The following is an 18,075-nucleotide window of genomic DNA, read 5'->3' as shown; positions in this document are numbered from 1 at the left end:
AATATCCTCTTCACTGAGCTTGGAATCAAGAAAAACAATGGCTTGGGACTTAGAACTAAATATAAGGTTATATTTGTCATAAGCCTTTTAAGTTTCTCTGTGATGGATAGTTTCTCTCCAGTGAAAGTTTCCAGAGTTTGACAAGATATATTTCAGAGAATTTTTCCAAACAAAACAATTAAAATAAGATGTAAGCTTTGTGTGACTGGGAATTCCTATTATGTGATCTACTTGAAAATTAAAACCCAGCAGAGCCTTCATGATTCCAAGGCTATGCTGATTGCCATTTGAAGCTGGAAAGGTTTTTCCCTAATGCACAAGTGATGAAGTGCACGTAATGCTTGGAGGAAAGTTACCTTATCTGCAGTATCAGATATAGATTACTGCTGGAGTCAGTGTGCCACGCTGCTGGATCCATACACTCTGTTCCAACATGAGGAATTGAGTTTCCCTGATGTCATAAATTGAACACATAATGCAATTAACATCTCCTTTGAAGTTCACATTGACCAAGTAACCACTAGAATGAGTTGGCATAACTTGACTGAAGTCACCGCCACGAGCTCTGCTCAGACAGAGACTTCAGCTCTGACTTTCTGCAAATGTGGAACTCTTGAGGTGAGACATTGATAGCTGCTCCTTTGGGACCCCTCAGCTGGGGTAATTTATGGTATCACACTACAATTGACATGTTTATGATCACACCAATAATCCCAGACTTTGAGGCATTTAAACACTGGAGGTAACTAAATTATTAATTTTAGAAAGAAGAGAATGGAACAGAGCCAAGACTTCTATCTTTGTGAAAAAGAAAAGAACTTGAAATGAACATCTTGGCTACTTTACAAGACTGCAGAAACATTATAGACTGAAAGACTGTGTAATTTCCAAAAGTGTTAATACTCCTTGGAGATGAAAATACAGTGACAAAAATAGAATTCTTAGAATAAAACAGAATTTTACTTGTACTTAAAGAGAAAGAAAATTGTATGAGGAGAGGGAAACATTGCACTATTGTCAATGCTTTATGGGGAGCTATTTGGTTTGAGCATTGAAAACCAGACTAATAAATGATCAAGTAGAAGTCTCTAAAAAGACTTAGGAAAATAGATACTGGAAGGTTATGATTGGTAGTATTAAACACAAGAAAGCATGGAGCTTAATGTAACACACAACAGAAGTGCAACTACTAAAAACATCGATACAATCCGAGATTGATGATTTCAGCAAAATTACCTATGATAATATAATAAGTGAAGATTAGTAACCTATATATAAATATTAAAAAATATATGGATCTACACAGTAACATAATGTGCGTCTCAAAAGTCATTTCACACTCTCAAGATTTCTAAATACCTAGAAGCTGTTTTGAAGCAACTATTTTGCACCTTCTTACCCCCAGGAGCAGAGAGATTCAAGACTCTTTGCAATGCCTAAAACATGTCCTGATTTTTTGTGTCATTTTAAGGAAGAGTTAATGCATTTAACTGTTACAACAAGAAGCACTCCTTTCACCCTCTATAGGTGGACTGGTTTACCTTCCTTTTTAGAGGACTCTTGTTTAGTTATTGTTGGAAATAATGGCAGCATCATGAGAATTCTGTTCAGATAGGAATCAAAACCTCTTTTTTCACTGTCTGGAGAGCATTTATACAGATTCCTTTAATTCAACTGAAATGGTAAGTGCTTACCTTCTGTTGGTGATGTCTTCAGATGTCTGCAGAGCCCCTCTGTTTCCCCATAAGTCTCTTTAATTTTTACTACTGCTTCTGTCCCTCGGAGTTCCATGAGGGAGCGCAGTTCCTGCAGTGTGCACCCAAACTCTCCTGCATGGTTGGCCTCATTTCTTTGGTTCTTGGAATAAAAATCGCTATTTGTCATGTCACCCATCGTGGCTGGTTTATATTGCTCCACTCGTTGTAGTTGGATACAATCTTAAAACTGTTTTAAAAACTGGAGGAGAGGAACCTCGAATTCCAAATCGGAGAAATTAAAAAGAATCCCGCGTGTGTCCGGCGAGCGACGTGGAGGATGCCCCTGGCGTGGAGGGTGTCCCTGACAGGCTGGAGGTCACAGAACGGCTGCTCTCAAGGCTGCAGACCAGCTCCACTCCATTCACCATTTCCCATTATGCTGCACCCAAGCTGTGGAATCTACATGGTCATTTCTTCCTCTGGACCTTTGGGAAGAAGCAGAAAGGACTCATTACAAGGGGGATGGTGTCAGACGGGTGGTGGCATCCCAGAGGAGCTGCGCAGCACCACGGTGGGGTGTCCTGGAGGTGCTGCTGGTGGGCAGCATCCACCCAAGACAACACCGGCTCTGCCTTAGATAAAGCTCTCCACGGCTCAAGCACCAATAGCAGCGCTGCTCGAGTCCAAAGAGCAGCCGCTAAATGAGATGAGTCATGAATATTAATTAGTGAGCGATTAGCCCGGCGTGCAGGATGCACCCCCAGTACGTGCTCCGCTCCATACAGCCACCCCGGGCTGTCCTCCGAGCACAACAAAGGCTCCCTGATAAGGCTCTGAGCTTAACAACGGGTTAAACCCTACCAATTTTCATTATGGGTTAAAACAAAACTGGTTTTTAGCACAAAAGCGGTGAAACTTGGGGGAAGACTATAGAGCCACCATCAGAAATGCAGAATATATTTAAATACATTACATCTTACAGCCTTGCCTTCTGTGCAAGCGAGCACAGCGTGGATGCAATGGGATGGCTGGGTTGGAAGAGGCAGAGCTCTGTATGAGGAGCCCTTTCCCCCGAGCCCAGTCACCACACACACACACAGAGGATGCTGCTGGGCTCTCCCTTTTTCCTTCTTTTTCCCTTTGTTTTATTCTCTTTTTTATGTGCAGTGTTGAACGAGTCCCATCTGGGAGACAGTTGATTACTTGCTAAAGCCAGCCTTTAAAACCTGTTTCCCCTTCCCATATTCTAATGAAGTTGGTTTAAATACTGCTGAAACCAGCTATTATATTTGGCACGCAGAGTTTTAACAGAGATTAAAGGTTTCTTTTTTGCCTCAAGCGGGTTAGTGCGAGTGCACTGTCTAATCTAGAGGTCTCAGAATCGTTTTCATAATAAAAAAGATCTTTCAAAGGGCACCCCAGCAGCCTAATAACTGACCAACCTGTCACAAGCAAAGGTCACACATTGAACTTTCTAGGCACAGCATTCCCCAGTGGAAATGATATATAAATGCCCAGATAAAGCACATCAAGAGGAGCCCAGTGCCTTTCAAGTCCCGGGTTTATATTTGTGCAATAATTTTAATCTCCCACCCAGCTACAGCTGACGTAACACGTAGGGTTTGCTATTTCCACTCTCTAAGGACGTTGCCGTTGCTCTGCAGTGACAAAGATCAGGCCTGTGTGAGCACTAATTTGGAGTTACCTTGCTCAATTAACAAAACTGAACCTCTACCAGCCCTCTCCTTTACAGCTGCAAACCTCAACATTCCTTTGATTTCTGTGGAGGAAAAAGTTAAACAAAAAAAACCAAAAAGGAAATTCAAGTTTCACTATGATATCACAGCCCAAAATTCAAATACCAGCCAACTGCTACACATTTCTTCCACCCATCCTATTTACTGATGTATCTTCTAGTGCTAAGAACTTCTGCCACCCTCAACTTCACGTATCGCTTTCCACATTCATGAGATGAGAATTTCAGCACAAAATGGTTTTTGTGCTGAAACAACAAAGAGAAATTTGAAGTAGCAATTAAAAAGGGTTTTTATTTGCCAAGCAGGAGATGGTGAACCACACTCTGCTCTCCATTGCTGCATCCTGGGCACTGCTCAGCCTCAACCCATCCCCAGGTACTCCCCTATACCCAGCAGGAAGAAAAGGCCTTACTCACACTCCTGCTTTGTCTCTTTGTAAACAGGATGGATCAGAATTCCGAACAGAAATAGCATCAGCCTGCAGCATTATTTGGGGAAAAAATTGCAGGCCAGAAATGTCACAGATGCCCAGTGAAACAGGCTTCATCCCAGGAGGCAGCACAGGGCTCCTCCTCCCCACCAGCAGCATCCCCGGCTCTGCCTGCTGCCAGCCACAGCAGAATGCAGATTGAGATCTGATTGTCAGAAAGGCTGCAGTGATGATAACAAATAGCTGAAATAACAGGCTGCTCTTTACTTCCAGTGGTTAAAAAAAAATAAATAAAATCTGTTCTTAAGTGCAGTTCAGGGCTTTGAAAGCTGGGCATCTCAAACAGCCATGATTTTAAGAGAAAAGAAGATGGAAAAAACATTGCTCTAATAAAAAAAAAAATCCTTTTAAACGTTGCTCCAAAATAACAACATTGTTCTTAAACTGTTCCATAACACCACAGAGAAAAGACAATTTTGAGTGTTTTCTGAAGAGAACCATCTACCAATTTCATTTCTGATGCAAAGGCTACTAAACACAGAATCGAATACATTTTCTCTGTGATCATTCTGTGGGATGTGTCCACTCCTCTCAATCAAAGCATCTCTTTAGGCTCCCTGTGCTATAAATTAATTTCTTTTCTTCCATTCTTAGAAATTCATTGTCATTTGTCAGCCACAGCGCTGACAAGACAGTGCTGCTGCTTTTCAGCATGACTCATTTGCCTGCTTAATTTTTAATTTCGCCTCCAATTAAATATTAACCAATAAACAACAAATATGAAGTTTACACTTCCTTCAGAGCTCCAAAACCAAATCTCTGGCAGTCTGTGCTGCTCATGACTCACCTAATGCTGTGCCACCAGGGAAACACCACCTCATGGTTCTGAGGGGCAGATGGAGAAACACAGCAGGCCCTGAGCGTGACTGACATTATTCCCTGCTCAGCAGCTCCCTAATCCCCTGGAACAGGATCCTCAGGCTCCATCCCATCCAAAATCTCTCCTAGCCAAAGCCCAGGCTCCTCACCAGGCTGGCAGGACTGACACACCACCACCTCACCCCTCCTAATGGTGAATATTGAATAGTGGTGAATGTTGAATATTTCTTCACCAAAAGCTGAGGAATAGAAAAGTTGTAGCTGGAACGTGGCAATATTCCCATCACGGGGCTTTGCATCTCCAAAACACATCCAGTTACCACAAATGAGGAAATTAGGAGTCTCATCCACAAGAAATCCCATTATTACACTGGGTTTGGGTGGGAGGTTTTGTGTTTGCTGGGGTTTTGGGGGGGTGGAGGTGAGGGAAGGGACTATTTTACAAAAATCCTCACAATATTGATATTTTCAAGATGTTCTACATATTGATGTTTTCAAGATGTTCTAAGTGAACTACCAAGAAATTCTGATTCAAGGAGGTGATATTGGCATATTTTTCAATCAAAATTATCTAATATCCTAATGACCTAATAAATAAAGTGAGCTGGATTTCATGATCTGGCTGCTGCTTTCACTGCTCTATCCATGGTGGGCTTCAGTGAGGTTTAATCCATAACCAAAACCTTCCTGGAACATAAAGAGGCACCGTCCCCAAGCCCTGAGAGCACAGGGTTTGCTTTCCACACCATCCTAGAACAAGGAACCTCCTCCAAATCCTCCAGATTTGATCTCATCATTCCCTGTGAGAAGAACTTCTAGGGAAAACGTCCCTACTCAGACATGTTCAACAAAAGAGAAATAAAAACTCCAGTAAATTAATTCCACACACAACAGTAGTTGGTTTTCCCAGACTAAAGCAGTCACTTTTAATGAAGGTTATTTGGCTTTACTTATTCTTCCCAATGCTTCTGAAAGTAGAAAACTGAGTAAAAGAAGTCCCAAAGTGCAGTTTGTAAACAACAGATTGCTGTGGAGCAGAGATAAAATCCCAGCCCACTTAGATACAACTCGGGTAATAAAAGACTTCACACACAAAACACCTGAGTAAAAAAAACCAAAAAAACAAAAAAACACCATCCTTATTTTCCTCATTTAAAAGTCAGAATATCAGTCTGTCCCTTGGTCTGAAATCTTGTCAAAGACAGATTTTTGTTGTACAAATGCAATATAAACTTGAGCTGGCTGTTTAGTTTGGTTTTTTTTCTTTTTTTTTCCAGAGTTGCTGTGTCTGGGGGAAGAGGCTTCCAGTCCTGTAGAGCCCAAGTCAAATATTTTTAATCTCCTAGCTGCTTAGAGGAAATGCATGCCAATTAAAACAGAAGCAATTTGGATGAGCTAACTGCAGGCCTGCTGGGAAAACTATTCTTTGATTTCCCTAATCAGGAAAAGTCTCATCTTGGAAGCTTGTAAATATTTTCACAGTGTGTTAGAATGTAGATATCATCCCCAAGTATTCTGACATCTGATTTCATTCAGGCTTCTACTGGCAGGAAAGTTAACAGCGACTTAATGAACCAGATTTCACCAGAGCAGAATCCCAAGGGTTGCATTTCACTGTCCTAAAGGCCTGGACAAATAATGGATTCACCATGAGTCAAAAAAAAAAAAAAAAAAGGATATATTTTTAATTTTACTGTTTTCTCTAAAATTCTGGCAAGCCTGATTTCAGAGTTTGCTGTGAGGAGCTGTTTGAATTCCAGGTGAAAGGGTGATTCCCTCTCACTCCTCGTGCAGCTGGAAGGTGGCACACACAGCTGCTGCTCCAGGAATTAAACTGAATTCAACTCAGGGAATTAGCAGTTCCCACCCCTCCATGGGGAGCATTTCTGCCCCACTTGGACTTTATTGGGCAGGAGATAAAATTCCAGCTGAGCCCTATAGACAAGTAAGGGATGAAATACACATTTTAGTGGGTGCACAATCAGATTCTTCTGTATTCACTGATCCTGCCACATTTTTCAATCAAAATTATCTAACATGCTAATGACCCAATAAATAAATAAAGTGAGCTGGATTTCATGCTCTGGGTGCTGCTTTCACTGCTCTATCCATGGTGGGCTTCAGTGGGTTTAATTCATAACCAAAACCTTAATAAAGCAGGACTGGAAGCGGATTTAAGAGAATTTTCCCTTGAATCTGAGCAAAATCATCTGAGAGATTTTGAGACCACAGTTCCTGGGAGCAGCAGAGGATGCAAACCTCACAGCTGACCTCTGCAAAGGGAAAAGAGTTGAGAAGGAAAGCCAAAACCTGCTCTGTGGAGGCCTGCAGATATGTGAAATAAATCAGGTGTGGCATCTTAGCATGGCAAATCCAAAATGCCCGTCCATTTGGGAACACAATCTTCATGGAGCAGAATGAGGAAAGGATTCTCTATCCAGCAGCCAAAAAAGCTGATTAAATGTACCCAGCACTGCCTAAACTCACACTCTCTTAAAAGAAAAAAAAATTTCAACCACACTGACTTTGAAGTTCAATTATCAGCAATGCACAAGATGCAGAAGGAGCTAAGGAAAAACACCATCTGAATAAAAGCTGGTTGGCACCTCACAAAGTGTGAAATTTTCGTTTAATGCCAGGAAGCCAAGAGCAGATAAAAAAAGAGAAACTGAACTTTGTCACTGAAGTGTTCTCTGAAAATATTCCTGACTTCATGCCTCCGTTTCCTCATGAATTTCAAGTTGATTTAAGTTAATCTCTCCATCTATAAGGAAGCTGTGGCTGCCCCTGGATTCCTGGAAGCGTCCAAGGCCAGGCTGGACAGGGCTTGGAGCAACCTGGGATAGTGGAAGGTGTTCCTGCCCATGGAAAGGTCTGGAATAAAATGGTCATGAGGGTCATTTCCAACCCAAACCAGTCTGTGATTCTGTGCTCTTTCATTCATGAGCACTCACAGATGAGACATTCATTCACTTGTTGTTTCCAGAGAGAAATATATTTCCCCTGATAATGGGATGACATTAAGACAATTAAGTTAAAGTAGTATTTTAAAAAATATTGCAAAATGAAAGCATTAAAAAAAAAGAAAAAAACACAGGCAACTGCCTGTTACAATCCCTTAACAGCTGTTCCAGCCTTTCAGCATGAACCTGAGCCTCCAGTCAGTACCAGTTTCATTATCAGTTAGGATAAATAAAAAGGATTCCATGCCTCCTGTATACCCTGTTGGATATTTGAAGGCAACAAAAGCCTTGTCACAAGAGAACTTTTTATTAAAGAGACACAAACTATCATTAATTTCAGCTCTAAAATAAGCATATTTACCTAGGACTTCTACCAAACAGAATCTTGCACAAATGGGCTGATTTCTCTCTTTTCCACGTTGTAATGAGGGGAATTGAAATGAGGGCTGTGAATTAAAGTCCCTGCAGCCCCTGCTGCAGTGCACAGCTATTCAGCTCCATCTGATCCCAAGCCTTTCCTCTGCTCCTCGTGGAAATGGCTCCAGCAAAGCCAAATGAACTCCTGACAGCAACAAAACTGCTTTAAGGGAATCAATTCAGGCCCATTAAATAACAAAATGACTCCATCAGTGACTTCTGGGGGACTGCAGCAGCTCCTGCAGATGAAATCCTTCCTCCCCTGGTGCCAGAGCCTCCCTCTCTGCCTGCAGAGGTGGGATCTGCCCTGAAAATGAGATTTTCCCACTAAAGGCTGCCCCAACCATCAGTTTTCAAAACTCTCTCTCATGCTCTGCTGGTGCTAACATGATTTTATGATGTTTTGCTTCCAGTGCTGAAATGAAAGGTTATTTTCCATCAGCCATTTATTCTTTTCAGGCTCCAGCTCCCCACTGCAAAAGGTTTGGGGTTTCTATAATTCACTGCCTTCCTACACGCCACATATTCCCACTCTTTGGGGTTGTGTTTCTGGCACTGAAAAGACCCATTCTGCACCTCTATAAACTTCAGAAAATTTTCATTCTACACGTTTTCATGTAGAATTGATTTTATGCAGCACAGTTGTTGCAAGGAGTGCCAACTTCCAAACTGTGTTATCAATTTAATCAAAAACACAGCTGGGAAAAAAAACTTAGGGATATTCAGACTTCAGAAAGCATTAAATAAAGCAGATGTGGGGAAAAAAATCTAAATTAAATGCTCTAAAAGCAGTAGGTGATCAGGTAAGGAGCATTTCCCAGCACAGATTCCTGCATCATTTCCAGAGTGGGGGGAAGCCTTTTTTGTAGCAGAAATACCCAAAAGATGTACTATAATGATGCTATATGACAGAGGGGTGTTGGGGAGCAGCTCCTCACCATCATCTCCAGGGAAAACACTGAAAATTTCTTCCTTGGGATGAGGTGCCTTTCTTTTCTCCCCCAAAATTATAGCTCTGTCCAGTCATTACTGTTTCAGACCCAGGGAACAAGGATAAAAAAATCCATAAAAGAGGAGCCCAAACTCACCGGGCTAAAATTCAGATCTTTACTTTGCTTCACTAAAAGCTAATTATTGGCACATGAACACTAAAAAGATGAGGCATTCTACATCTGTCCTTCATCTGTGGGTTTCACAGACTACCAGATTTCTCAAGTCTAGAATTTGAGTTACCATGTGACCTTTAGCTGATTATCAGCTCAGTGCACACAATTTCAGGGAGTTCCAGGAGTCTGTGTGTCTAAAATACCTAATTATAGCTCATTTAATCAGAAAATTCTCCAGAACATCTTAAAAGAAATAGATTTTCGAGCTCTTTCCAACCTAAAATTCCATTCTAACCTTTTCCTGCTCCATCCCACCTAAAATATTTTGGCTTTTGTTCAGTCTCTGAGTTTGGGTCCTAATTATTACTTTTTTTAGTCTATTACTAATTATTTCATTATAAAAAAATTAAATGGCCTCTCTAATCTTCATACCTTGAGACTAACCCAAATATTTAATACTTTGGTAGAAATTGCCATTTCTCCTGATTGGTCACATCCATCTTGACCTCTTTTCACATTTTTTCCTCAGATTTCCTAACAATATTTTACAGCACTTGCCATCCTAAAAATTGAGATTAATGAAGATAATCTCAGGTATATCTGAAGCACCTATCAGGCTTTTAATCAATAAACTGCAATTTCATTTCATGATTCCTCTGTGCTCCCAGCTCTACTTTGAGGGCTGCATCAACCCATGACTGGTTTGAGAGTTGTGAAATGGGACTTGAAATATTTCCAGTCCTGGACAGGATTTTGTCATAACAGTAAACTCAAAGACTTAAAGGAGGCCTGGACTTGATTACTTTTTAAATAAACTAGAGATAAATTGAAGCATTTTCCTGCCTTCTTAGGAGCACAAGGATGAGGAATTGCAGCAGAAGTGCACTCATTAATGTGAAATAGAATTTTGATGGATTGCTTTTACTAAAAAGTTGACAGGTATTATGTTTTCCATAAATATGGATCTATAGGATAACAGAGAGAATAAAAACCTGGGGAAATCCATAACTGGCCAGCTGTAGAGAAAATAATTTTGTTGTGTCATGATCTGAGCTCTGGAGGTTAAAGCACCTTTCCACTTTTAACATCCATGCTATTGTAGCATGATCAGTGTTGACACTCATATCCCTGAGAAAGAAACTCCAATTTCTACATAACAACCCAAGGGAGACCATTAAGGGAAAAGGGAAAAAAAAAAAAAAAAAAGGAAAAGAAAGAAAAAAAAAAAGGAAAAACAAACCCTGGCTTGTTCTGCTGTTCTCTCTGTCCTTCTGTCAGCATCCATCACATAAACCACCCAGCCATTAGCAGGGAAAGGACTGCCTGACTGCTGCTGTCTATAAAAGTCAAGAAAATCTAAGCAGATCTAACAGACCTTTAGCCAAAAGCCAGGAGAGCACAGAAATGGAATCAGATTGCTGTGTTTAACCAAAAATGCCATAATTTCAGAGTTATACATATAAAGTCTTCTATCTACGAGAGCCTTCAAGACTGACAGCAGAAAAATCCAATTTTCCAGGAGTTACTCTTGTTTTTCAGGTGTGTGATTGCTCAGCAGGTGAAATGCTGAGCATCAAGCAGATCATGAGAAACAGCTGGTCCAGAAGGAAAAAAAAGAATAAAAAAAAACAAAAAAGAAGAAGGATAAAACCACCCTCCCTAAACAAACTAAATCAACTCCAGTCTGAATTTGCAGACCTCTTTTCTGCCACCTTGGTTTCACTATCTGAGGAATTTTATCACAATCTTAATTAAATGAAGCCAAATACTGAAGCTTTTAGTGCAGCACCATTGGTTGTTGATGAGATCCAGAAAATGGAGCTTCCATGCAAAATAAGTGCAAGCAGAAAAATAAAAGAGGAAGAAAATAAAATATAAAAGCAAATAATTTGGTTGTTAAAAAAACCCCAACAATATAAAGGTATTTAGTTGCTGAACAGAAATATATATTTTACCTCTTTTATATATATATATGTGTGTGTGTCGAATTGGAAGAGGCACATTTTTCACTTGTACTATTCCCATAAAGGCTGAAAAAGCAAACTGCAGGCTATAATCTCCTTTTGTGAACATATATCTACATTTTCTTTTTGTTAACCGTGAAAAGAACTTTTGCATCTTTTTCTTACAAAAATAATTTTAAAAAATTCTTACATAAGGGTGAGCTATTTTATTCTTGGGATGGGATGCAGTTCTCTAAAATGAGAATAGAGAGACCAAATTATAACTAACAGGGACCATCTCAGAAAGATTTTTGCTGCCACCTGCACAATTGAAGGCAGGAATCATTTTAGTTAACCAAGGGCATAATCCCAGCCTGTCCTGCTGTGTGCCTGCACAATACAGAGCATTCCTAGCCCACCTCACCTATTTATCAGCATTAAAAAAGCAGCAGGTGAAAGTATAACAAATTTAAAATCAAGCTTTAATAGGTTATAAACTGCTAAAAATAAACTGCCAGTAGTTTACCACCAGCAGTACACAGAGCAGAGTTCAGCTCCTATAAAAGTTGGCATCTCTTCAAGTTCCTTCATGCCACTGAACTCTCAGACCATCATTATGCAAGGATCAGAAGTAAAGAAAAATAACTTTTTAGCTTTGCTCCATCTTATGCAAGATAAGTTATGGAGTAGAAGAAAAAAGCTTTTTCCCTTCAAAAGATGAATTTGCTTCAAGCATATTCTGTTATTTTTTGCTAAAAAAAAAAATCTAAAATTTTTTTTACTGTCACAGTTTTATAATTTTTTCTTATAAACCAACCCATCTTTGCTACTTAAGAGAGATCCAAACCTGGCCAGCTTTGAACTCCAGCTCCACATCCTCAGCCACGAGCTCGCAGGTAACAAAAAGCCAGAACAATGAATTGCAACTGAAGTGATGGTTTGGGCAGAATTCCTTTGCAGTTTTGCAGAGAGTGCAGGAGAGAGAACATCCAGCTCGTCTGTCCCTGGCTGAAATGAAAGCCAAGAGGCCCCAGCCCTCCCCAGCTGGCTGATTCCTCTCACCTGCCAGGAAAACCACAGGTGGTTCTGATTCCCTTTAATCAGGGGAGAAGAAAGGGAAGCACTGGGATAGGATGGAACCCAACAGCCCCCTTTGCATTTTTAACTGCTAAGAAAACCAAATATAAACATATTTTCTCCCCTGTGATTCAGAAGATCGTGCCCTGTGAGGCAAGAGGAGCAGGGCTGCTGGGGAGGTGAATCTGCACCACAAAAATCTGTGTGAAAGGAGGAGAGGGAAAAAAATCCATCCCTGCAGGACTCGGGTGTACAATGGGAACTGGCAGCCAAGGTCACTCCTGAGAAAGAGAGCAGCCAAAAAGGAGGTTTTAAATCTCAGTGGGCATTAGCTGAAAGACACACAGTGATGTTCTGCAGAGCTTTTAAATAGGACATGCACAAAGGATTCCAAGGAGATGGCTATCAGGCAGACCTATCAAAATACCTTTTTTTTTTTTTTGGCCCAGGTTATTGTCATCCACGGACAGTCACGAAATCATTCTGGACCAGAAATGAATAAGTGCAATTTGACAGGAATCACAGCCAGGCCCTGCATAAATACCTGACCAAAATGCCAGCAGCATCTGAGGGGGATGAGGAACATCTGAGAGCCCCCAAGCAGGAGGAAGGAGGGCGAGGGCCCTGCCCAGGAGCTGCCAGGGGCACTTGCAGAGGGCACTGGGCACTGTGGGCCTCCAGCTCCCCTCCCTGGCACCAGCTCACACCACCTGGCCCACGGGAAGGCACTCTGGGGACAGGCACATGCAGGCAGAGCTGGCACATTAATGCTAAAAACTGGCTCATTAAACCTAAACATCCAACAGGAAAAATAAAATAAAATAAAATAAAATAAAATAAAATAAAATAAAATAAAATAAAATAAAATAAAATAAAATAAGAGTTTGGGAAGACAAATTCCCAAAGCCAAGTGTTCTCTGCGTTCAGCTTGAGGGAAAGCATCAATTTTAGCAGAGGGAAAATAAAATAAAAAAAACCCCATTCTTCCCTCAAAAACGTACATGAGTACAGACATTACTCTCTTTCTGCTTCACAGAAGCAACATTTGGAAAACGACTTAACCTTTCTATTTTTATCTGGGTGCATTCAAATTACCAATAATGTACAACATGCTGTAACAAAACCACTGATGTAGGGTATAATTTTCCCTCAAGCACATTATCCTAGCTGGTGGCTCAGAAAAATAAGCTGATAAAACAGCAGCAGACATCAATTGATGGATAAAAAGCCATCACAGCTATGTAGAATGCTGCTGCCCAACCTTAAAATCATACAATTAGCCAAAAAATACAAGCTGTAGGACAGGACATACCAACAACCATGCATTAGCTACGGGGTCATCCCAAAAATCCTCCTACAAACACATTTTTAGGCAGACCAGCAGATTATCGCCTCATAATTTAGCTATTAACACACAGATTTATTTTAAAGCCATCATCATGCCTGGTACTTTTATTAAATATCTTCTTCCCTGTCAAGTTCAATCGGGATCTCATCCTAACCATGATGAGCTTCTAATTTTCTGTGCTATTAATAGCAACTTAAAAATAAAATGTTCTCTTTTGAAGCTATAAAGCTGTAACTTTCTTTAGGAGCTGCAAGGGGGAAGAGAGATTAATCTTCCTACTCTGCATCTCTTAAGCTACATTAGTTATCTGCATATATGGGAAAAAACCCAGGAGAACAGGGAAGAAACAGGAATTTTCTCTAAGAATCCCTTAATATAACTCCCTGTAAGGATTTCACATGGCTGCAGCACAGAAATGAAGAATTACCAATATATAAAAGGAATAAATACTTTAAATGCCAGGTAGGTTCTGAATCCTTCTCAGTGACCCTCATCAAGAGATAACAGATTAATGAATGACATAATTAGCTGCAGGATGCACAGAGTCCTGTCCAGCAAAGCCCTTCAGCAGCTTCTCAAATTTCAGCACAATTGGGGTCCTCATTAATTGCCCAGCTAATGAAGAAAGATGGGAAGCTGGAGATGCGGCTCGTGGCCCTCTCTGACCATCTGACACACGGATCAGATGCTTCCAGCTGCTCTTCCTCAGCTGCCTCCTCCCAGCAAGGGCAGAAGGGAAGGCACAGAGCTGCTCCAACCCTCTCTGGGTCTGTAGGAACAGAATTAAAGCAGAGGGTTGTGCAGTCCCTTTCAGCATCCTGCTGCAGTGCTGCTTGCACTCACAAGGAAGGTCAGCTCCAAGGCTTCCATCAGAACCACAGAGCTGCAGAAAAACCCAGAGAAGGCTCCAGGGAGAGCTCAGAGCCCTTCCAGTGCCTAAAGAGGCTCCAGGAGAGCTGGAGAGGATGGGGGACAAGGCATGGAGGGACAGGACAAAGGGGAAATGGCCTTAAGCTGGAGAAAGGCAGATTTGGATTGGATTTAGGAAGGAATTCTCCCCTGTGAGGGTGGGCAGGCCCTGGCACAGGTGCCCAGAGCAGCTGTGGCTGCCCCTGGATCCCTGGCAGTGCCCAAGGCCAGGCTGGACATTGTAGCTATGATATTTTCTGAAAAATCTTTTCTTTAAGATTTTTTTCTCTTGAGAAGCTGAGAAGCCTCAAGAACAAAATGTAAACAATGTTTATCTGTTGCTGTAGGATGCAACAGGTGCATCTGTGATTGGTCTCATGCAGTTGTTTCTAATTAATGGCCAATCACAGTCAGCTGGCTCAGACTCTGTCTGAGACACAAGCTTTTGTTATTAATTCTTCTTGTTTTTTCTATTCTTAGCCAGCATTCTGATGAAATCCTTTCTTCTATTCTTTTGGCATAGTTTTAGTATAATATATATAATAAAATAATAAATCAGCCCTCTGAAACATGGAGTCAGATCCTCGTCTCTTCCCTCATCCTCAGACCCCTGTGAACACCAGCAGAGGACACTGGGGCTTGGAGCACCCTGGGGCAGTGGAAGGTGTCCCTGCCATGGCAGGAGTGGAATGAGATGATCTTTAATGTCCCTTTCCACCCAAATCACTCTGGATTCGCTGATTCCATGACCTTGGGACACAGCCCAGGCCCTGGGCTGCTGTGGGATGTATTCTCTGTCAGTGCCTCCATGCTTGTGACCTCTCCTTTAGGAGATGGGCCCTGCCACAGCCATTGAGGCCTATCTTTATCTAAAGATTGGAACACTGAAGTGTGTTTTAATGAGGGATAAACTGAGACCATCTGGATGTCTCAGCTGCTACAGAGCATGATTGTTTGCTGATTTTAACCATGGCTCTTGCAGAGAACATAGACCTGTGTTGCACAAAGTGCACGAGCTCAGCTTGATTTCTCCTCGTAATCAAATGTGTTGATCTAAAATCTGTTTCCAGCAAATTACTTGTCTGTTTTGGGAACAGCTCCCTCCTCATCTCCTCAGCACGGTGATGGGGATAAGCAGAGACAATTGAGTTGAACAGGTATTTTTGTGAGGGGCTGACAGAATGAAATCTTCCATTTTGGAACACGACCGCCATTTACTCACAAACTACAAACCAGGTGCCAACTCAAATTAAAATCTGGAATTTTCGTTTCTTTTTTTAATTTTTTGTATTTTTTTCTTCAAGGTTTTTGGTTCATTGTTGTTAGGTTTGTTTGTTCATTTTTTCTTCTCTTTGCAGAGATTTGTTGCAAAAAACATTGGTGATTAATTGGTCCCATTTGAATGGTGGTGGCATGGAGACAATCTGCATTTCTTCATGCACATATTTCAATAGTTAAGTGTTCTGAGTACTGGATAACCATATTGCAATTAAGCTGCAATAGTTCATTTGTTGATCCTGCATATATCCTGCAAGGTAAATAATGAGTTGCTTTGGGAAAGTAAAGTAAGAAACTACTCAAAACCACCACAAAATTATTGGTGAGCAAAAAAACTGTGAAAATAATTCTGCAGATTAATTATTAGAATATTGTCTAGACAGCTGAGGTTTCTGTCAATTCTCAAATTAAACAGAACTAAGAGGGGATCAAATCCAAATTTCCCATGTTCCCACAGATTTTTTTCCATGTCAAAAGACTACAGGCACTGGAAACATCCAAATTCTAAAACCTTCAGCAAACTTCACAACTGCTTTTCAAGAAACCAGGCCTGGGTCTGCAAGTGGAGTCTGCAGTGACTTCCTCCCAAACACCTCAGCCAGCAAGCACCATTAACAATTCCAGATTAGAACATTCTGTTTCAATTAGTTTAAGTGCTGTTAATTATGCATTCACCAGGAATGACACCTGTGACTTCAAATTCCAAGCAGATCTGAAAATTAAAAAACTAAAAGCAACAACTGTTCTTGTAAGAAGAGCTACTCCAGGGATACTGAGATCAGAAGTAATTTAGCATATTTTAGCATGTTTTTTTCACCCTTTTTTAATCTAAATAAAGTTTCTGAAAAAGAAATTTTGATCTGTTGCTTTTACCTCCCGAAAAGTGATCCAACACAGAATGTTCTGGCTTTTGAATATAAGGTGATTATTTGAAAATGAAATCCTATCCTGTGTGTTCTTTTCTTATCAGAGTATCAATAGATGCCTAAAAGGGAATTTCTGGCTGAGGTATCTTGAGATGCTTGGGAGAAATACCCCCCAAAACACCAAGACAAGCTGACTGCTCCCATTTATTAGGCTCCATCTGGTACCAGGAGACATTGCTTTATTCATTTGTTGGGCTCAAAACCCTTTCAGGGACAACACATAAACACCTACAAAGACTTCAGTTGGTTACTGCTTTGATTCCCACTTCTAAACCCAAATGGTTTGGATCATTTCAATTCATGTCACCCATCCCAGATATGCTGGAAAGCCACATCCTTTCCTCTGACACCAGGCCCACAGATATTTCACACTGAAGGATTCCCAAAGAAATTAATTCTGGCATTAGAGATGTGGAGGCATCCAATGGACCAATAAAATTAAATCTCTCCCTCTACAGGTAGAAGTGATAATGAGGAATTACCAAATTCTCCAAAGGTCCAGGCTAGTGCTGAACATGCCTAAAACAACTAAAGTTCTTAACCACAATATTATTAACCTGAAATATTATTGGTCATATCCGTGTCTTGCTGTATTCAAGGTGTACCAAGTTTTAAAAAAAGTTTTAAACACCGGGATTTCCATGATTAATCTGTTTGAATCAAACCCTCTGCATTGACATAACACCTGAAATGTGCAAGTAAACAAAAGACAAAATCCAGCTGTTTCCAAGGTTTTCACACCCATCAACTCCTACATATTTCCTAGAGAAGCAAACTCACACCTCCTGCAACAGCTTTGGGTTTCTTTGTCATGTTTTGTGAACCCATCTGAAATAATTCAGACATCAGAGAATTGAAATTACCATGCCTCTAATAGCATTCAGCAATCTCCCAATCTGTTATAATCAGAAATCTTACAGAGAGAGCACCCCCACAACAATCTCCAGAATAAAAGGGAATTGTCAATCCTTACATGCTTAACTGCAACCCCCAAAAAATAAAAATACAAGCTTATCTCAGAAAATTAAGCAAAACTGATCAAAGCAGAGCCCACGTCTCTGATTTGCATGCACCTAACCCACATGCTATCACAAAATGCAGATCCAGCCCACTCCTGATGGCAGTGAGCAACTCTGCCAGGTTGGGGATTAAAAAAACAAGATCCCATCTCTTGCTTCAGCCCATCTCAATCTGGTGCTCCCCATGTAAATCAATGCAGGTTTTTTTAGCATTTTAAATCAAGACAACTTTTGTTCACATATGCTCCTGTGATTATTGTTTTGCCTTCTTTGAAAATGAACAGAAAACACTTCCTCAGATGTGTTCCTTAATCACCTTATGTTTA

The 18,075-nt window shown here is 40.8% G+C and overlaps 1 protein-coding gene across 5 annotated transcripts in view; it reads right to left on the bottom strand.

The window, feature by feature from the left end:
• Positions 1–18,075, bottom strand: part of ATP2B2 (ATPase plasma membrane Ca2+ transporting 2) — a 402,969-nt gene that overhangs the window by 172,976 nt on the left and 211,918 nt on the right. For all 5 annotated transcript variants that reach the window (XM_064723726.1, XM_064723729.1, XM_064723730.1 and 2 more), the window contains exon 4: positions 1,695–2,182. In XM_064723726.1, the coding sequence (XP_064579796.1) occupies positions 1,695–1,893 (199 nt within the window). In that variant the 5' untranslated portion in view covers positions 1,894–2,182. The remainder of the gene's footprint in view (positions 1–1,694; positions 2,183–18,075) is intronic.

The sequence above is a fragment of the Zonotrichia leucophrys genome, chromosome 12 (assembly GCF_028769735.1).
Source record: "Zonotrichia leucophrys gambelii isolate GWCS_2022_RI chromosome 12, RI_Zleu_2.0, whole genome shotgun sequence".
NCBI lineage: Eukaryota > Metazoa > Chordata > Aves > Passeriformes > Passerellidae > Zonotrichia > Zonotrichia leucophrys.
The sequence above is the reverse complement of the archived record's forward strand: the minus strand, read 5'-3'. Positions and strand labels throughout refer to the sequence as shown.